At 44.5% G+C, this 16,969-nt stretch overlaps 1 protein-coding gene across 2 annotated transcripts in view; it reads left to right on the forward strand.

The window, feature by feature from the left end:
* Positions 1-16,969, forward strand: part of RPH3AL (rabphilin 3A like (without C2 domains)) — a 38,491-nt gene that overhangs the window by 16,553 nt on the left and 4,969 nt on the right. For both annotated transcript variants that reach the window (XM_087925015.1, XM_087925009.1), the window contains 3 exons: positions 3,870-3,959; positions 10,090-10,276; positions 16,639-16,752. In XM_087925015.1, coding sequence (XP_087781141.1) covers positions 3,870-3,959; positions 10,090-10,276; positions 16,639-16,752 — 391 coding nt within the window. The remainder of the gene's footprint in view (positions 1-3,869; positions 3,960-10,089; positions 10,277-16,638; positions 16,753-16,969) is intronic.

Genomic DNA, 16,969 nt, shown 5'->3' on the forward strand with positions numbered 1-16,969 from the left:
AGCCGATATCAATCAAAGCAGAAATTCTGCAGTTAATTAGGCTACAGATTAACAGCCTTCTAATTATTCTTGGTCCTCCCGTTGAACTGTTAAAATTAACATTTCGGATGATCCCCGAGGCTATTTTATTTTGTTCTATTTTTTATTTTGTAAAAAATAAATAAATGGCGTTTTAATTAACTGTCAATAATCTCCGGGCAGAAATGTTATTTATTGATTTATATTTATTTATTCTCTCTGTCTGGCCTTTCTGAAGGGAAGGAAAAGTGCTGTTTCTGGGGTGATACGGCAAGGTTTTTTTTTTTTTAATGCTGTATATATAAATAATAATGACAAAGGAAAAAGGGTTAGTGGATTTCCCAATTTTATAAGCTCCACAAGAGGGAAGGCTTGGTATCCAGATGCAATTTAGCACGATCGTCTTTTGACAGAGATAATAAGCAAAATTAGAAAACTGGAATTGGGTTCTGAACAAGAGGGCAAAATCATTCAGGAAGCTGTCTGAATTTGCTTTCACCGCAGCCATTCATTTAGTAACCGAGTGGTGCAGTGGCTCCATTTGGTTGCTCAAAATTCACTGTCTGGAAATTTCTCCTTAGTTCTAGATTGCATCTCTCCTTGACTTGTTTCCATCCATTGGTCTTGTACCATCCATTGCTCTGGAGAATAAATTGACCCCCTCTTCTCTTGTGGCAGCTCCTCAAATATTGAAATACTGCTATTGTGTCTCACCTAGTACTTCATTGCACTAAACTAAGGTGTACCCAATTCCTGCAGTTGTTCTTTATATGTTTTAGCCTCCAGTCCCCTAATCCTCTTTGTTGCTCTTCTCTGCGCTCTTTCTTTCAACATTTTTCTTTTTTACATCGTGAAAACAAAACCTAAGGACTGTTGTGCTGTCCAGACAGTTTATAGGTAATGGGAATTGAGACAGTTAATTAGGAATTGGGAGCTGTCCCCTTAAGAGAATGCATCACGGTAAATGTAGTTAAGGCATCCTGGGAAATGTAGTCCATGTCATGGGGTTCACATCTGTAATCCTGATTGGTCACTGAATTGAGCCTTGGTGGGTTGGGGGAGGTTCCTTCATTCTTGCCTGGACCCCAGCAGCCTTGCTCCATCATGTGGGAATGAAAAGAGCACGATCCTTTTACACTATGAATTCAGCTATGCAAAGATTTGGACGTCGAGATGACTCTCGACGTAACCGTGAGTTATGTATGAGGATACCCGATGACCCAATAAAGAAACTTTGTATGGATGCTTTGTAGAGTTATCTGTCTGCCTTATATTCAGCTAGTAGTAAATAAGGGGCAGAACAACGGTGTTGACTTTTTGGCTGCTGCAGCACACGGCTGGCTCATGTTTAAGTGATTGTCCGCCAGGATTCCCAGACCTTGGAGTTGTCGAGCTTGTCAAGCTATTCTTCAAAGCCCCTGAAGGCAGGACAAGAAACAACAGATGGAAACTAATCCAGGAGAGAGAAATGTTAGGAATATAAGTCACCCAACAGGTATTTGGGTTAGAAATATATAAACCAGGATAAACATTTTAAAACTGTAACTTTAAGAAAATGCAAAACTGTAATTAGGTGTGGTTTTTCAAACAGCCATAAGATGGAGCCAGAAACTTGTATTGTCTTAGTCTTAGTCTCAGAAGAGAGTGAGTATCTCTGTTTCCTTCTGTTCGAAAGTATTGCCGTTGCTCCGTTTCTTCTAATTGACTGATATTACTGGATTTGATGTAAGTTTGTTACTGAACTGTTTTTGACACTGGACTTTGTTATTGAATTATCCCTGGATTGAAAAACTGACTGATTTACTTGTGAATGACTTTGGATTGCTTATTTTGGACTTTGCTTAAACCTTTCTGGAAGTAAAAACCTACATTTACTGTACAGTGTATCTGTGTGCTGTGTGTGTATTATTCAAACACTTCTCTCAGATACGTCTCCCTGTATGCGCTCATTCTCCTAAAGGGGAATTACCTCAACAAGAAGCAACCTAGAACTAAGGAGACATTTCGTGTCAGTGAGAACCGTTCATCAGTGGAACAACTTCTCTCCAGAAGTTGTAAATGCTCCAACACTGGAAGTTTTTAAGAAGAGATTGCACCACCCTGTATATGAAACGGCCCTCGTAGTCTGTATTCTGATCCCTCTCGCAGTTACTGCTGTTGAGCCATTTGGTTTTTCTTTGCCTAAACCTTTTTTTGGCTGAGACTGCCCACTGGTCGACTCTTTTCAACCTCCTGTGGCTATTCAGCATCCTATCCACGCCTGTTGCGGATACAGCCGGCGGCATTAATTTACAGGTGCTGCGCGAGGGAGATGGCTATTCCACCTCGCTGTGGACATTGATTTATTCTTCTTTTAAATTCTCTTTTTATTGAGCCTTCCGTTTGATTGTATTCCTTCTGTTGGGGACCTGCAGCTCTTTTGAAATCTTTCTGAACTACTTTGCCCCGCGGGCTGGTTCAGCTTGTCCAGATGGCTGGAAAAAAAACAACAACGGCTAGTTCTTTCTCTTTTTTTCGCTGGCTGGTCTTGGAAATCAGAAGAGGGAAAGAGACGGGAAGCACGAAGGCCTTGGTGGTTCGTTCTGGGCTCAGTCCGATTAGGGGAGATCGAAATTTCATTTTAACGTGTGTGTCCGTGGGAGATTCTCAAATCATCCAGGTCTTGGTTGTCCCAAAGGTGCTTTTTTCAAGAGGCAACTGGACTTTCTGGCTTTTCCTTGAAGACATTTCGCTTCTCATCCGAGGAGCTTCTTCAGTTCTGACTGGATGGTGGGGAATGGAAGGATTTATACTCCTTGCAGACAGCTGGTCATTTGCATCCTTTTAGAAAGTCATTGAGGCCACTTAGAGGTTTATCTGTGTCCTCGGGGTAACCTTAGTAGTGCAAACTAGATATCCCGCTTTCTACATCACAGTCCTTTCAGCAGTTCCAAGAAGGCTCCGCACCTATTTGCACCACTCAGGTGACCCTGAGGACACAGATAAATAAATCTCCAGGTGGCCTCAACGACCCTCTAAAAGGATGCAAATGACCAGCTGTTCCATTCCCCACCATCCAGGCAGTGCTGAAGATTCTTGGATGAGAAGTGAAACATCTTCAAAAAAAAAATGAAATGTTGTAAGTTGAGGACTACCTGAATTTGAGTCTCACACAAGGGTACCTCAGGTGCATTGTGGAAAAATATGTTGGGGTTGAAGTTCCAATATCTAGAAGGAAACTTCAGATCCGAGGTTAATACAGTAGTCCTCGAATTACGACCACAACTGAACCCCCAATTTCCGTTGTTAACCAAGACAGTTTTTAGAGTTTAGTGACCATTCGAACCTACAACACTGAAAAAAAAAAAGACTTATGACCATGTTTCAGAATTATGACTATTCTAGCATCCCTGTGGTCACCTGACCAGTTGGGCACTTGGCAACGGGTTCGTATTTACGACGGTTGTAGCGTCCCATGATCCCCTTTTGTGACATTCCCAGCCAGCTTCCGCCAAAGAAACCAGATTTGCTGAAGGACCACACGATTCACTTTAAACGAGTGCAGTGATTCGCTTAACAACGGTGTCCAGAACAGTGGTAAAATGGGGGAAAAACTCGCTCAAACACTGCCTTGCTTAGCAACAGACATTTTTGGGCCCAATCGTGGTTGTAAGTTGAGGACCGCCAAGAAACTTGGAGGGAAATCTGGGGTGGTTTTTTTTTAGCAATTAATATTTATAGATTTCAAATTCTTCCTTGGCAGGAGGCAGGGCATCTTCCCGCAATTTTAGAGATTGATGCTTTCTCCTCCACGTCCCACCTGGTATCACCAGGTTTTAGAATTTTGATTTTTTTTTCTTCTGTCTCCCCAGAAAGTTTGCACAAAGTGTGGCATAGAAACGCCGGGGGGTCCCCACAAACGGCCCATTTGGTTCTGTAAGATCTGCAGTGAGCAGAGAGAGGTGAGTTGTGCGACGGGAACCCAATTCTGCTGATAATGGTTGCGGTGATGGTGGATATCTGCATTGGCTGCATTGTCAGTGGGGATTATTTTGATCGGTTTCTCAACCTTGGCCCCTTTAAAGATTGGGTGGACTTCAACTCCCAGAATTCCCCAGCCAGCAATGCAGTGGGGAATTCTGGGAGTTGAAGTCCACCCCTCTTAAAGCATGCTGGCTGGGGAATTGTGGGAGTGGAAGTCCGTCCATTTTAAGGCATGCCGGCTGGGGGATTCTGGGACTGGAAGTCCACCCTCCCTTAAAGCATGCCGGCTGGGGGATTCTGGGACTGGAAGTCCTCCCCTCTTAAAGCAGGCTGGCTGGGGGATTCTGGGAATGGAAGTCCACCCTCCCTTAAAGCATGCCGGCTGGGGATTCTGGGACTGGAAGTCCTCCTCTTAAAGCAGGCTGGCTGGGGATTCTGGGAATGGAAGTCCACCCTCCCTTAAAGCATGCCGGCTGGGGATTCTGGGACTGGAAGTCCTCCCTCTTAAAGCATGCCGGCTGGGGATTCTGGGACTGGAAGTCCTCCTCTTAAAGCAGGCTGGCTGGGGATCCTGGGAATGGAAGTCCTCCTCTTAAAGCATGCCGGCTGGGGATTCTGGGACTGGAAGACCTCCTCTTAAAGCAGGCTGGCTGGGGATTCTGGGAGTGGAAGTCCTCCTCTTAAAGCAGGCTGGCTGGGGATTCTGGGAATGGAAGTCCACCCTCCTTAAAGCATGCCAGCTGGGGGATTCTGGGACTGGAAGTCCTCCTCTTAAAGCAGGCTGGCTGGGGATTCTGGGAGTGGAAGTCCTCCTCTTAAAGCAGGCTGGCTGGGGGATTCTGGGAGTGGAAGCCCTCCCTCTTAAAGCAGGCTGGGTGGGAGATTCTGGGAGTGGAAGTCCGCCCCTCTTAAAGCAGGCTGGCTGGGGGATTCTGGGAGTGGAAGTCCTCCCTCTTAAAGCAGGCTGGCTGGGGGATTCTGGGAGTGGAAGTCCTCCCTCTTAAAGCAGGCTGGCTGGGGATTCTGGGAATGGAAGTCCACCCTCTTAAAGCAGGCTGGCTGGGGATTCTGGGAGTGGAAGTCCTCCTCTTAAAGCAGGCTGGCTGGAGGATTCTGGGATGGAAGTCCTCCCCTCTTAAAGCATGCCGGCTGGGGATTCTGGGACTGGAAGTCCTCCCTCTTAAAGCAGGCTGGCTGGGGATTCTGGGAGTGGAAGTCCTCCCCTCTTAAAGCAGGCTGGCTGGGGGATTCTGGGAGTGGAAGTCCTCCCCTCTTAAAGCAGGCTGGCTGGGGATTCTGGGAGTGGAAGTCCTCCCCTCTTAAAGCAGGCTGGCTGGGGATTCTGGGAGTGGAAGTCCTCCCCTCTTAAAGCAGGCTGGCTGGGGATTCTGGGAGTGGAAGTCCTCCCCTCTTAAAGCATGCCAGCTGGGGGATTCTGGGAGTGGAAGTCCACCCTCCTTAAAGCCTTCTGGCTGGGGGATTCCGGGAGTGGAAGTCCCCCCTCCCTTAAAGCATGCCGGCTGGGGGATTCTGGGAGTTGAAGTTCACAAGTCTTAAATATGCCACATTTGAAGACCTCTGCCTTAGATGGCAAGAAATGAACGAAGCGTATGACACATTGGCCTGGACTCCTTTGGGGATTGAATAATAATAATAATAATAATAAATCATGTCTCTGAGAGTTGTTTCTTACCATGATATCAGCTACACGTTTATTTCTCCATGCTGTCTTTTCCTGTCCAATTTTAAAGGATAAATATCTCGAGGCTGGAAGTCAGTCTGTTCTAATCCGTTGAGCATCGATTCACATTTTATTTTTTTCCGAGATGGAAAAATAAGTTTCTCACGGGGGAGAAAATGTCTTATCTGGCACAGTTTCCACAGGTCTAAGACTCTTGGTGTGTGTGCATGTGTGTATGTGTGTGTGTTTGTGTTTAAAGTGTGTTCTCTGATGATCTCGTGGAGTCTTTGATGAGGTTTTGCCGGCGGGCAGAAATTAAATTGAGTTTCAGGATTTTGCCTCCCTTTCTGTGACAACTGCTCTTCCTTTTGTGCGAGGCTTTTATAGATTAAAATATGTTTTAATAAGTTCCCTTGGTCCCCAATCACTGTATTAAAATCTAAATTGGAAGGAAAAGTGCGCTCTCTCAAAAAACGACCCGGGGTGAAATTGGTGACCAACGTTCACGTCCTCTTATCATCTGTGAGGTTTTGACCCTCTTTTAAACTGAAATTACTTTTCTCTTGGCTTGAATGCGTTTTCAGCTGAAAGTCCCCAAAAATGTCCTCCTTGGCTTTCTATTGAATGCATTTACAGCTAGTCCACGACTTAAGACCACAGCTGAGACCAACATTTTTGTTGCTAAGTGAATGAAACAATCGCTAAGTGAGCTTTCCCCCGTTTTGCTACCTTTTGTGCCACAGTTGTTAAGTGAATCACTGTGGTTGTTAAGTGAGCAACGCCGTCGTTAAGCGACTCTGGCTTCCCCATTGACTCTGCTTTGTCAGAAGCGGATCTCCAGGGGTTACGCAACTGTCATAAATGTTGAACCAATTGCCAAGCATCTTAGAACAAGTTTATTGTCTCTTTGAATATACACTAATCGACATATATTAAAATGAAATTTCATTGCCTATGTCAACTCATAAGATATTTCTCTGGTCTTTTTAGTGTTGCCAATAGAAAGAGAGGGGGGAGCATTGCAGCTGCTTGCAAACTGAAACTGCATTCCATAAATATTTTCAAAGATAGTAACTAGGTGACAGAAGTTTCTGTCATGCAAAATTCTACCTGGAGAGCATGATTGATGACTCTGGGCTATGTATGTGTCCCATTGGAGAATATGAATTACGATACACCCAGAGGGTGTGGGGAAAACCAGGGTCAAGGGTGACAATGAATTATGTGCCTCAGAGTCAGCTACACCCGGGCAATGCCGGCATGTTAACTCACAATAAATCCTTTTTAAGTTTTGGAAGTTTGGCTCAAGACTCATGATTTAAATGGGGGTAACTGCCGGAATCCTGACAGCCCACAGCTCTCCAATATACACTAAACAAACATGACTAAATAAATAAAAAGTTATGCATATACCCGGCTATATTACCCTCTTCCCCTGAAAATACGACCTTCCCTGAAAATAAGTCCTAGCTTGATTTTTACACATGTGCCCAATATAAGCCCTCTCCCCAAAATAAGCCCTAATTAAGATCCCGCCCACTCCAGGGTGCACGTGTAAAAATTAAGCAAGGGTGGGGAAGGGTGTGTGTGGAGCTGCCCTACTACTTACCTTTGGACAGTTGTAGCCAGGCCTCGCACACCCTGACACCTGCCTTGCCGGCCCATTTCTTCTGCAGCCAGCAAGGCTGGTAAGGCTTTCCTGAAGGCCTCTGCAGCTGAGACCAAAGCTCTGGATCGATCCTGAGGTCTGTTATTGGCTGCAGAGGCCTTCAGGAAAGCCTTGCCGGCCACAGGAGAAGTTCCTGAAGGCCTCTGACCGCGAAAAGGAGGCCGGGTGCGATGTGCGCAATTGAGGCTAGTCAGTTGGATGACATCCCCTGAAAATAAGACCTGGTGCCTTTTTTGGTGGCAAAAATAGTATATGACATGGAGACACAACACAGTCTAGTTCGGATATTTGAATTTTGATCACATGACCACGGGGACACTGCAACGGTCGTTAAGTGTGAAAAGTGGTCCTAAGTCACTTTTTTCAGTGCCATTGTAACTTCGAACGGTCAGTAAGTGAACTGTTGTAAGTTGAGGATTCCCTGCATCATGTAGCCCCACCCAATCTTGAAATGTTGTTTTGTCACGGTTGCTAAAAGACAAATGGTAATTTCCGGAATACTTGTATATATATCTCTTGAAGTTTGGAACAGACAACTGCTTGTGCCTTGGCACACATGTGCGCAAACTGGGAATGAATATCGAGGTCTCTTTTTCTGCCCAGCCTCCCAAATTCAAGGTCACAATTTGGAATTATTATTAAATCATTATAATATTACAATACACTATTCATATTTTAAATTTTTATAGCCACCCAGCCTGGGGGAGATTAAAATAAAATTTAAATAATAACAACCACAGAAGTTCACAAACACTTTTTTTTAGAATTGGGTTGTGTCTTCATCGGTGTTTCTGCCCCCCAAAATTTATTTTTTTTAAAAAATTTTATTGAATAAACCTTAAAAACAATTGAACACAGTGTGACTTTCTTGGGCATCATTTTGGCCATATAAGCTATAGCAGGGGTCGCCAACCTTTTGGACCTCTGGGACCACCAAACTCCTAATTTTAAATCCCAGGGACCACTAACTGGTTCTGTGGGTGTGGCCTAATTTGTGGGTGTGGCTTGTTGGTCATGTGACTGGCTGGGCATGGCTTGTATGTAAATATTATAAATATTTATATAAATATTCAATTTTTTATAAAAAAGAGCAACTTTTACCCAAAATCAGGCAAAGCAGGCAGTTTGAGTTGCTCACAGAATCACAGATTCATTCAGAGATCTATCTATCTGCCATCGGCTAGCTCAGTCTGTCACATAAAATTTTCTTGCAAGCAAACTCATAAAATTTGCTTGCAAGCAAACTCACAAAATTAACTCACAACACACCATGTATGTAAAAATTTTTTTTTTTATAAAAAAGAGCAACTTTTACCCAAAATCAGGCAAAGCAGGCAGATTGAGTTGCTCACAGAATCATTCAGTGATCTGTCTATCTGCCATCGGCTAGCTCAGTCTCTCAAATTTGCTTGCCGTGAGTCTGCACTGAATTTGCTTGCAAGCAAGACTTCAGTCCTAAGGGAGGTTCGGCTGTGCCGAAGTAGTCTAAAGACTAGCTAGAAAGCAAGAAATCCAACCATTTCCTGCTTCCTAGCTAATCTAAATCTCCTGGCAGAGCAGAACAGAGGATGGGCGGAAAAAGGAAAAATAGCAATTTAGCAGGCAAGTTTATCGGGTAAGGATTGAGTGGGCGGGGAGGGTTCCCGCTGGCCATGTGGGCAGCGCAGCCTGGATTAATTGCTTTGGGAGGGTGCTCTGGGGGTGAGATTTCTCCGCGGCCCACCAACACTTTCTCACGGTCCACCAGTGGGCTGCGGCCCACCAATTGGCAACTGCTGAGCTATAGTATAGAAATACATATAACAGTTAATTTTCCTGAGCTATAGTTTAGAAATACATATAACAGTTAATTTCCCTTTTCCCCTTATGTTATTAGCATAGTGCTAGTTGCATATTGCTTCTATTTACATTTATCTACATTTATGATTACAATTATGTACATATTTACAACCGTCCTTTATGCCCATGCATTAGTATCATATCACATTTGTCCATTTTATTCCATTCTCTCTAGTTTACAAAACTTTAGCTTTCATTCCTATGAAGCGTCAACACTCTCTTTATTTTTCCTTGACTCTAGCCATTGATACATTTTACTCCACACTTGATAATACTCTGTAATACTCACCCTTATGTTTGATTTCTAAAGTTAGTCCGTCCACCTCTGCACAGACTAATATTTTCCTTATTATTTCAATTTCTGTAGGGGTATCTTCATTCTTCCAGTTTTGGGCATACACCAATTTCGCAGCTGTTATTATATGTATCATTAAATATATTGTTCCTTTACTCATTAATAATACCCAGTAATAACATTTCTGGTCTAAACTCTACTTTCTGTTTAACCATCTCTTCTATCCAAACCTTTATTTTCCACCAGTATCTTTTTGCTTTTATATATTCCACACACACACACCCTCCCCCCCCGTGCTATTAAAAAAAGGAACAACATTAATCATTACTACAAAATGCTTCAGGGATGCAGCTAGAGAAATTTTGTTTGCATGGTTTTTACCCTGGTTCACCTACAGACAAATCCGTTTTTGCAAGATTCTGTGAAGGCAGCTTTAACAATGAAGTAAAATTATCTCATCTTGTTGCGTTTGCTCCGTGTGGGAAGGCTGACATTAATTTTGCAAGCCTGAAAGCAAATGAATATTAAAGGAATATTAAATAAAGTGAGAAAATAAATAAAAGTAAAGGAGCAGTCAGAACAAAGGACTCCCCTTTTTTTAAAAAAAATAAATGTCTTCCTTAGGTCTGGAAGCGATCCGGAGCCTGGTTCTTCAAAGGCCTCCCTAAATGCATCCCGCCATTAAAAGAGACCAGTGCCGGCAAAGCCAAGGAAATCCGCCTTCGGCCCCCTCCTTCTCGTCTGGAACCATCATCCCTGGAGCTCCGGGGCAGCAGGATGGATCACACCTATACCTGGGCCAGGGGAAAAGGTGAGCCTCCTTGGCCCCTTTAAAGATGGGTGGACTTCAACTCCCAGAATTCCCCAGCCAGCAATGCAGTGGGGAATTCTGGGAGTGGAAGTCCATCCCTCTTAAAGCATGCTGGCTGGGGGATTCTGGGAGTGGAAGTCCACCCCTCTTAAAGGATGCTGGCTGGGGGATTCTGGGAGTGGAAGTCCACCCCTCTTAAAGCATGCCGGCTGGGGGATTCTGGGAGTGGAAGTCCACCCCTCTTAAAGGATGCTGGATGGGGGATTCTGGGAGTGGAAGTCCATCCCTCTTAAAGCATGCCGGCTGGGGGATTCTGGGAGTGGAAGTCCTCCCCTCTTAAAGGATGCTGGATGGGGGATTCTGGGAGTGGAAGTCCATCCCTCTTAAAGCAAGCTGGCTGGGGGATTCTGGGAGTTGGAGTCTTCCCTTCTTGAAGCATGCTGGCTGGGGGATTCTGGGAGTGGAAATCCACCCCTCTTAAAGCCTGCTGGATGGGGGATTCTGGGAGTGGAAGCCCTCCTCTCAAGGCATAATGGCTGGGGATTCTGGGAATGGAAGTCCGTCCATCTTAAAGGATGCTGGCTGGGGGATTCTGGGAGTGGAAGTCCACCCTTCTTGAAGAATGCCAGCTGGGGATTCTGGGAGTGGAAATCCACCCCTCTTAAAGCATGCTGGCTGGGGATTCTGGGAGTGGAAGTCCACCTCTTAAAGCATGCCGGCTGGGGGATTCTGGGAGTGGAAGTCCACCCCTCTTAAAGGATGCTGGATGGGGGATTCTGGGAGTGGAAGTCCATCCCTCTTAAAGCATGCCGGCTGGGGATTCTGGGAGTGGAAGTCCTCCCTCTTAAAGCAAGCTGGCTGGGGATTCTGGGAGTTGGAGTCTTCCCTTCTTGAAGCATGCTGGCTGGGGATTCTGGGAGTGGAAATCCACCCTCTTAAAGCCTGCTGGATGGGGATTCTGGGAGTTGGAGTCTTCCCTTCTTGAAGCATGCTGGATGGGGGATTCTGGGAGTGGAAGCCCTCCTCTTAAGGCATAATGGCTGGGGATTCTGGGAGTGGAAGTCCATCCCTCTTAAAGCATGCCGGCTGGGGATTCTGGGAGTGGAAGTCCACCCTTCTTGAAGAATGCCAGCTGGGGGATTCTGGGAGTGGAAGTCCTCCCCTCTTAAAGGATGCTGGCTGGGGGATTCTGGGAGTGGAAGTCCACCCTTCTTGAAGAATGCCGGCTGGGGGATTTGGAATGTTTGGACTTGAATTACATCTCTTGCTTGAGCAAGGGGGCTAGACTAGAAGACCTCCAAGGTCCCTTCCAACCTTGTTACACGATGTTCTAAGCAATTCCCTGTTTTACATATTCCCATCCAGAGGCCCCTTTCATGGGGCCAGCCTGCAAACTAAATTTAGCTCAAAATTAGACGATAAGGGAGGCACTTAGATTGGCAAGGGACTTTAAATTTTTCCTCTCCGTAATCTCATCTTCCCATCCCAACAGCTGCCTTCTACAGATTTCCTCGCGGCAGGCTGCTTAAATAGCAGAAGGGAGGGGGCAGAGTTTTGATTCCCACCCCCCAATGCAAAGTGGGAACAATTTCCCACTTCAAATAACCCTCCCCCCCAGTGTCTTTTGTCAACTAAATTGAGGCTTGTACCTTTGCTGGTCTCCCTTCGATTGAGTTTGCAAGAAAAAGCAGAAACGCCAGATGGGAAGTGGGTAGGAAGCCTCCTAATGAGGTTTAGTGCTAATACACTCTTGTAGTTTTGGGGGTAGATGGAAGGTGGTGGTTTCCTTTCCTTTTATTTTTCTTTTATTAAAAAAAAGAACATCGGAATTGATTTAACAGCCACCATATGCACGTTTGAGTCACACTCCGCTTGTGACGGCTGCAAAGTCTCTGCAGGTTTCTGTTTTGTGTTTTTTTTAAAGGGATTTTTTTAAATGAAGTTTCCCCCCAAAAAACCCCAAAAGTTAAAATACAAAGCTTCTGCAGATTTCTAGTTTTTTTTTTTTAAGGATTCTATGAAATTCCCCAAATTAAAAAAAAAAAAGTTAAAATGCAAAGTCTCTGCAGATTCCTAGGTTTCATTTTTTTAAAACGAATCTATGAAGTTTCCAATTTTTTTTTTAAAAAGTTAAAATACAAAGCTTCTGCAGTTTTCTAGTTTTTTTTTTTTTAAGGATTCTATGAAATTCCCCAATTTTTTTTTTAAAAGTTAAAATGCAAAGTCTGCAGATTCCTAGCTTTCATTTTTTTTAAAGGAATCTATGAAGTTTCCAAATTTTTTTAAAAAAAGTTAAAATACAAAATTAAAGGTGAAGATAAAAGGTTCCCCTCGCATATCCGTGCTAGTCGTTTCCGGCTCTAGGGGCTGAGTGCTCCTCTCTGTTACAAAGCCGAAGAGCCAGTGCTGTCCAAAGGCATCTCCGTGGTCATGTGGCCGGTATGACTAAATGCCAAAGGCACAGGGAACGTACCTTCCCACCAAAGCGGTCCCTATTTTTCTACTTGCATTTTTTTTACATGCTTTTGAACTGCTAGGTTGGCAGAAGTTGGGACAAGGAACGGGAGCTCACTCCGTTACGCGGCGCTGGGGATTCCAACCGCCCAACTGTTGACCTTTGTGATCGGCAAGCTCAGCGCCTTAGTCCCTGAGCCACCGTGTCTCTGCAAAATACAAAATTAAGAGAGGATAAAAAGGGATAAACAGGGTGAAAGGCCAGTGATGCAGGCCATCCTCAACTTACAATGACAATTAATTACACCCCAAATTTCAGTTGCAAAGCAAGACCGTTGTTCAGTGAGTTTGGGCCCATTTTACGACCTTTTAGGCCATGGCTGTTAAGTGAATCACGGCAGTAGTTAAGTTAGTAACACGGTTGTTAAGTGAATCTGGCTTCCCCATGGACTGTCATGCCCTTGGTAGAATCAGACTCTGAGGGAGAGGAGGAACAACCGACAGGGAGTGGAGGTGTGGCTCCAGAGGTTGTGGAGGAGGCTGAAGAAGGGCTGAGGCCGGCTGAGCAGTCAGAGGAAGAACCAGGCCCATCCCCTCTGCATCCTAGGAGACGCAGGGAGAAAAGGAGAAGGAGAACAACTTGGCTTGCGAGAGAGGAAGCGGCCATGATCCCCTCATTGGTTGCAGCTGGGAGGACAAGTATATAAGAGAGACAGTTAAAACACAGGTTGCCAGAAGCAAGTGTGTTTTATTCTGGTCTGAAGTTATCTTGGTTGGCGTCCTTCCAACAGATTGTGCCTTGTTATCTCCTTGAAGTTGGTAATTCCTTATCCTGGTCTGTTGTGGAAATTCCTTCATTGTAGTTTGTTTTGATTTTTTATTTCACCTCTATCTGCTCTTTAAGTTCGGACTGTATTGCTTCCTTTTGAAGACTATTTTTGAGTATATTTTATCTCCAACTGAGTGTTATTGAACAATGGGGCCAAGTTGGAGGCATTAAAGGACATTTATTTATGTTTTGGATTTTGTTATGTTTGTGTTACACTTTGAGCCATCACATGGACTTTGCTTGTCAAAAGGGGATCACATGACCCCAGGAAACAGCCATTGTCATAAATATGAGTCAGTTGCCAAGAGTCTGAATTTTGAACACTGGGGATATTGCAACAGTGATAAGTGTGAAAAATGGTCATAAGTCACATTTTTCAGTGCTATTGTAACTTTGAATGGTCACCGAACGAATGGTTGTAAGTGGAGGCTTATCTGTACATCATTTTACAAACATTTTCTTTCGAATTGTAATTCAGTGTAAAGTTCAGTCTGTTTGTCCACCTATTTTCCCAATTTTCAAGCAGGATATTCTTCCAATACAACAATTCATTCAGTAACCATTCAAAGTTACGCCATGACTGAAAAAAACGACTTATGAGCATTTTTCACACTTACGACCGTTGCAGCATTCCCATGGTCAAGCGATAAAATTCAGACGCTTGGCGGCTGACTCGTATTTATGACGGTTGTAGCGTCCCAGGGTCACGCAATCCCCTTTTGCGACCTCCTGACAAGCGAAGTCTATGGGGAAGCCAGATTCACCTTCACAACTTGAGTTGACTAACTTAACAACTGCAGTGATTCACTTAACAACGGTGGCCAGAAAGGTTGCCAAATTGAGGCAAAGCCCGCTTTGTTAGTTGTTTGTTCCACTTCGTTAGTTGACAGTTGTTAAAACTGTCTCACTTAGCCACAGAAATGTTGGGCTCCATTGTAGTCGTAATCCGAGGACTACTGTACCTTTATCTCCAAAACATCTTGCCCGCTTGAAGCATAAAATCTGGAAACATAGTCATCTCCCTGATTCATTGTCAATAACCGTTTATGTAACTTGGCAATAACAAGTGCCTGAGTCTTTTTCAAAATGGGTTCTTTTCATCTGTCAAAACAGAATTCTTTTTTTAAATCTACTTTTCAAACAATTGAGTGTATGTAAACCATTGACCTTCTTGAGATTTGTCCTTGTTTTTCCACACAGGATCTTTTCCGATGAACGTTACTGTGTTCCCCCAAAATAAGACCCTGTCTTATATATATTTTTTTGCCACCAAAAAAAGGCACCAGGTCTTATTTTCGGGGGATGTCATCTAACTGATTAACCTTACTTGTGTGTGTCGTACCCGGCCTCGTTTTTGCGGTCAGAGGCCTTCAGGAACTACTACTTCTGCGGCCGGCAAGGCTTCACTGAAGGCCTCTGCAGCCGATAAGTGAGCTCTGGATCGATCCAGAGCTTTGTTCTCAGCTCCACAGGCCTTCAGGAAGGCCTTGCCAGCCTTGCCGGCTGCAGAAGAAATGGGCCAACAAGACAGATGTGATGGTGTGCGAGGCCTGGCTACCACTGTCCAAAGGTAAGTATAGGTCAGCTCCCACCACCACCCATCCACGCTAGCTTAATTTTTACCCGTGCACTCTGGAGTAGGTGGGATCTTAATTAGGGCTTATTTTGGGGGTAGGACTTATATTGGGCACAGGTGTAAAAATCAAGCTAGGGCTTACTTTCAGGGTAGGTCTTATTTTCAGGAAAACAGGGTAATAGCTCGGCATAAGTCAACCAAATGGGATTAATTTTCTCCTAAAGAGAACAGAACTTCGGTGGTTTTTGTCTATGACTATTCCAAGTGCTAAAAAAAACCCTTTAAAAAAGCACTACTTAAAATTGACATCAATCCTAACTTTATCATACCATAAGAAGCCGTGGCATCCAAATTTCAAGTCACGTGCGCCTATTTCTAATACAGACAGTCCTCGACTTACAACAATTTGTTTAGTAACCACTCAATGTTAGAACAGCCCTGAAAAATGTGACTTGCGACCATTTTTCACACTTAACGACCATTGCAGCATCCCCATGGTCACATGATCAAGATTCTGGCGCTTGGCAACTGGTTCATATTTATGACAGTTGCAGCGTCCCGGGGTCACATGATCCCCTTTCACGACCTCCTCAAGGGGGAAGCCTGATTCACTTAACAACTGTGTGACTAACTTAACGACCGCAGTGATTCGCTTAACCATTTGGTAAGAAAGGTTGTAAAACGCGGCAAACTCACGTAGTAACTGTCTCACTCAGCAACGGAAATTGTGGTTCTAAATGGAGGTCTAGCTGTTCTATTAACTATTACCCCGTTTCCCCAAAAATACGACCTACCCTGAAAGTAAGTCCTAGCTTGATTTTTTTTACACGTGTGCCCAATATAAGCCCTACCCCCCAAATAAGCCCTAATTAAGATCCTGCCCACTCCAGAGTGGATGGGTAAAAATTAAGCTGGGGAAGATGGAGGGGTGGGGCTGCCCTACTACTTACCTTTGGACAGGTGTAGCCAGGCCTCACACACCCCGACACCTGCCCGGCCGGCCCATTTCTTCTGCAGCCAGCAAGGCTGTTAAGGCTTTCCTGAAGGCCTCTGCAGCTGAGACCAAAGCTCTGGATCGATCCTGAGCTCTGTTATTGGCAGCAGAGGCCTTCAGGAAAGCCTTCCTGGCCGCAGAAGAAGAGTGTTTCTGAAGGCCTCTGAAAGCGAAAAGGAGGCCGGGGGTGACGTGAGCAAGTGAGGTTAGTCAGTGGATGACGTACCCCGAAAGTAAGACCTGGTGCCTTTTCTGGTGGCAAAAAATATAAAATAAGACAAGGTCTTATTTTCGGGAAAACATGGTATTATTAACACCAGCAAAAGTCCACAATTTATAACTCTCTTTTTTTTTAAAAAAAGGGTGTTGGGTAAATATATCCACAACGTGTATAGGTAGTCCTTGTTTTACGAGCGCAATTGGGACCAAATATTTTGTCATTAAGCAGTGCAATTGTTAGGGGGGCCAATTAACCTTCACTTCCTGCCCTTTTCTTCGTTTTCCCGCAGTTGTCTCCAGTGACAGCGACAGTGATTCTGAGATCAGCTCCTCCAGTTTTGATGATCGGTCCTTGTCCGTGGGATCAAAGGGTTTCCAGATCAGGAAGCACCCAGCAGACTCCAGTGAGCAAACCTACTGTTAGAGAACGTGCAAATAGTTGTAATTGTGACCTCACACTTCTTGCGGTTACTGAATTAATCCATTGGGCGAGTTTACAGAAGATGGAAAATGATTATATGAAATCCTTGATTTACGACAAACAATTGATCCCAAAATTTCTGGGGTCTTGGGTTTTTTTTTGCATGGACAGTGGAGATGGATTTTGGTTCCTTCATTCCT

Source organism: Pseudonaja textilis, chromosome 1, assembly GCF_049901715.1.
Source record: "Pseudonaja textilis isolate UNSWEBS1 chromosome 1, rPseTex1.2, whole genome shotgun sequence".
Taxonomy (NCBI): domain Eukaryota; kingdom Metazoa; phylum Chordata; class Lepidosauria; order Squamata; family Elapidae; genus Pseudonaja; species Pseudonaja textilis.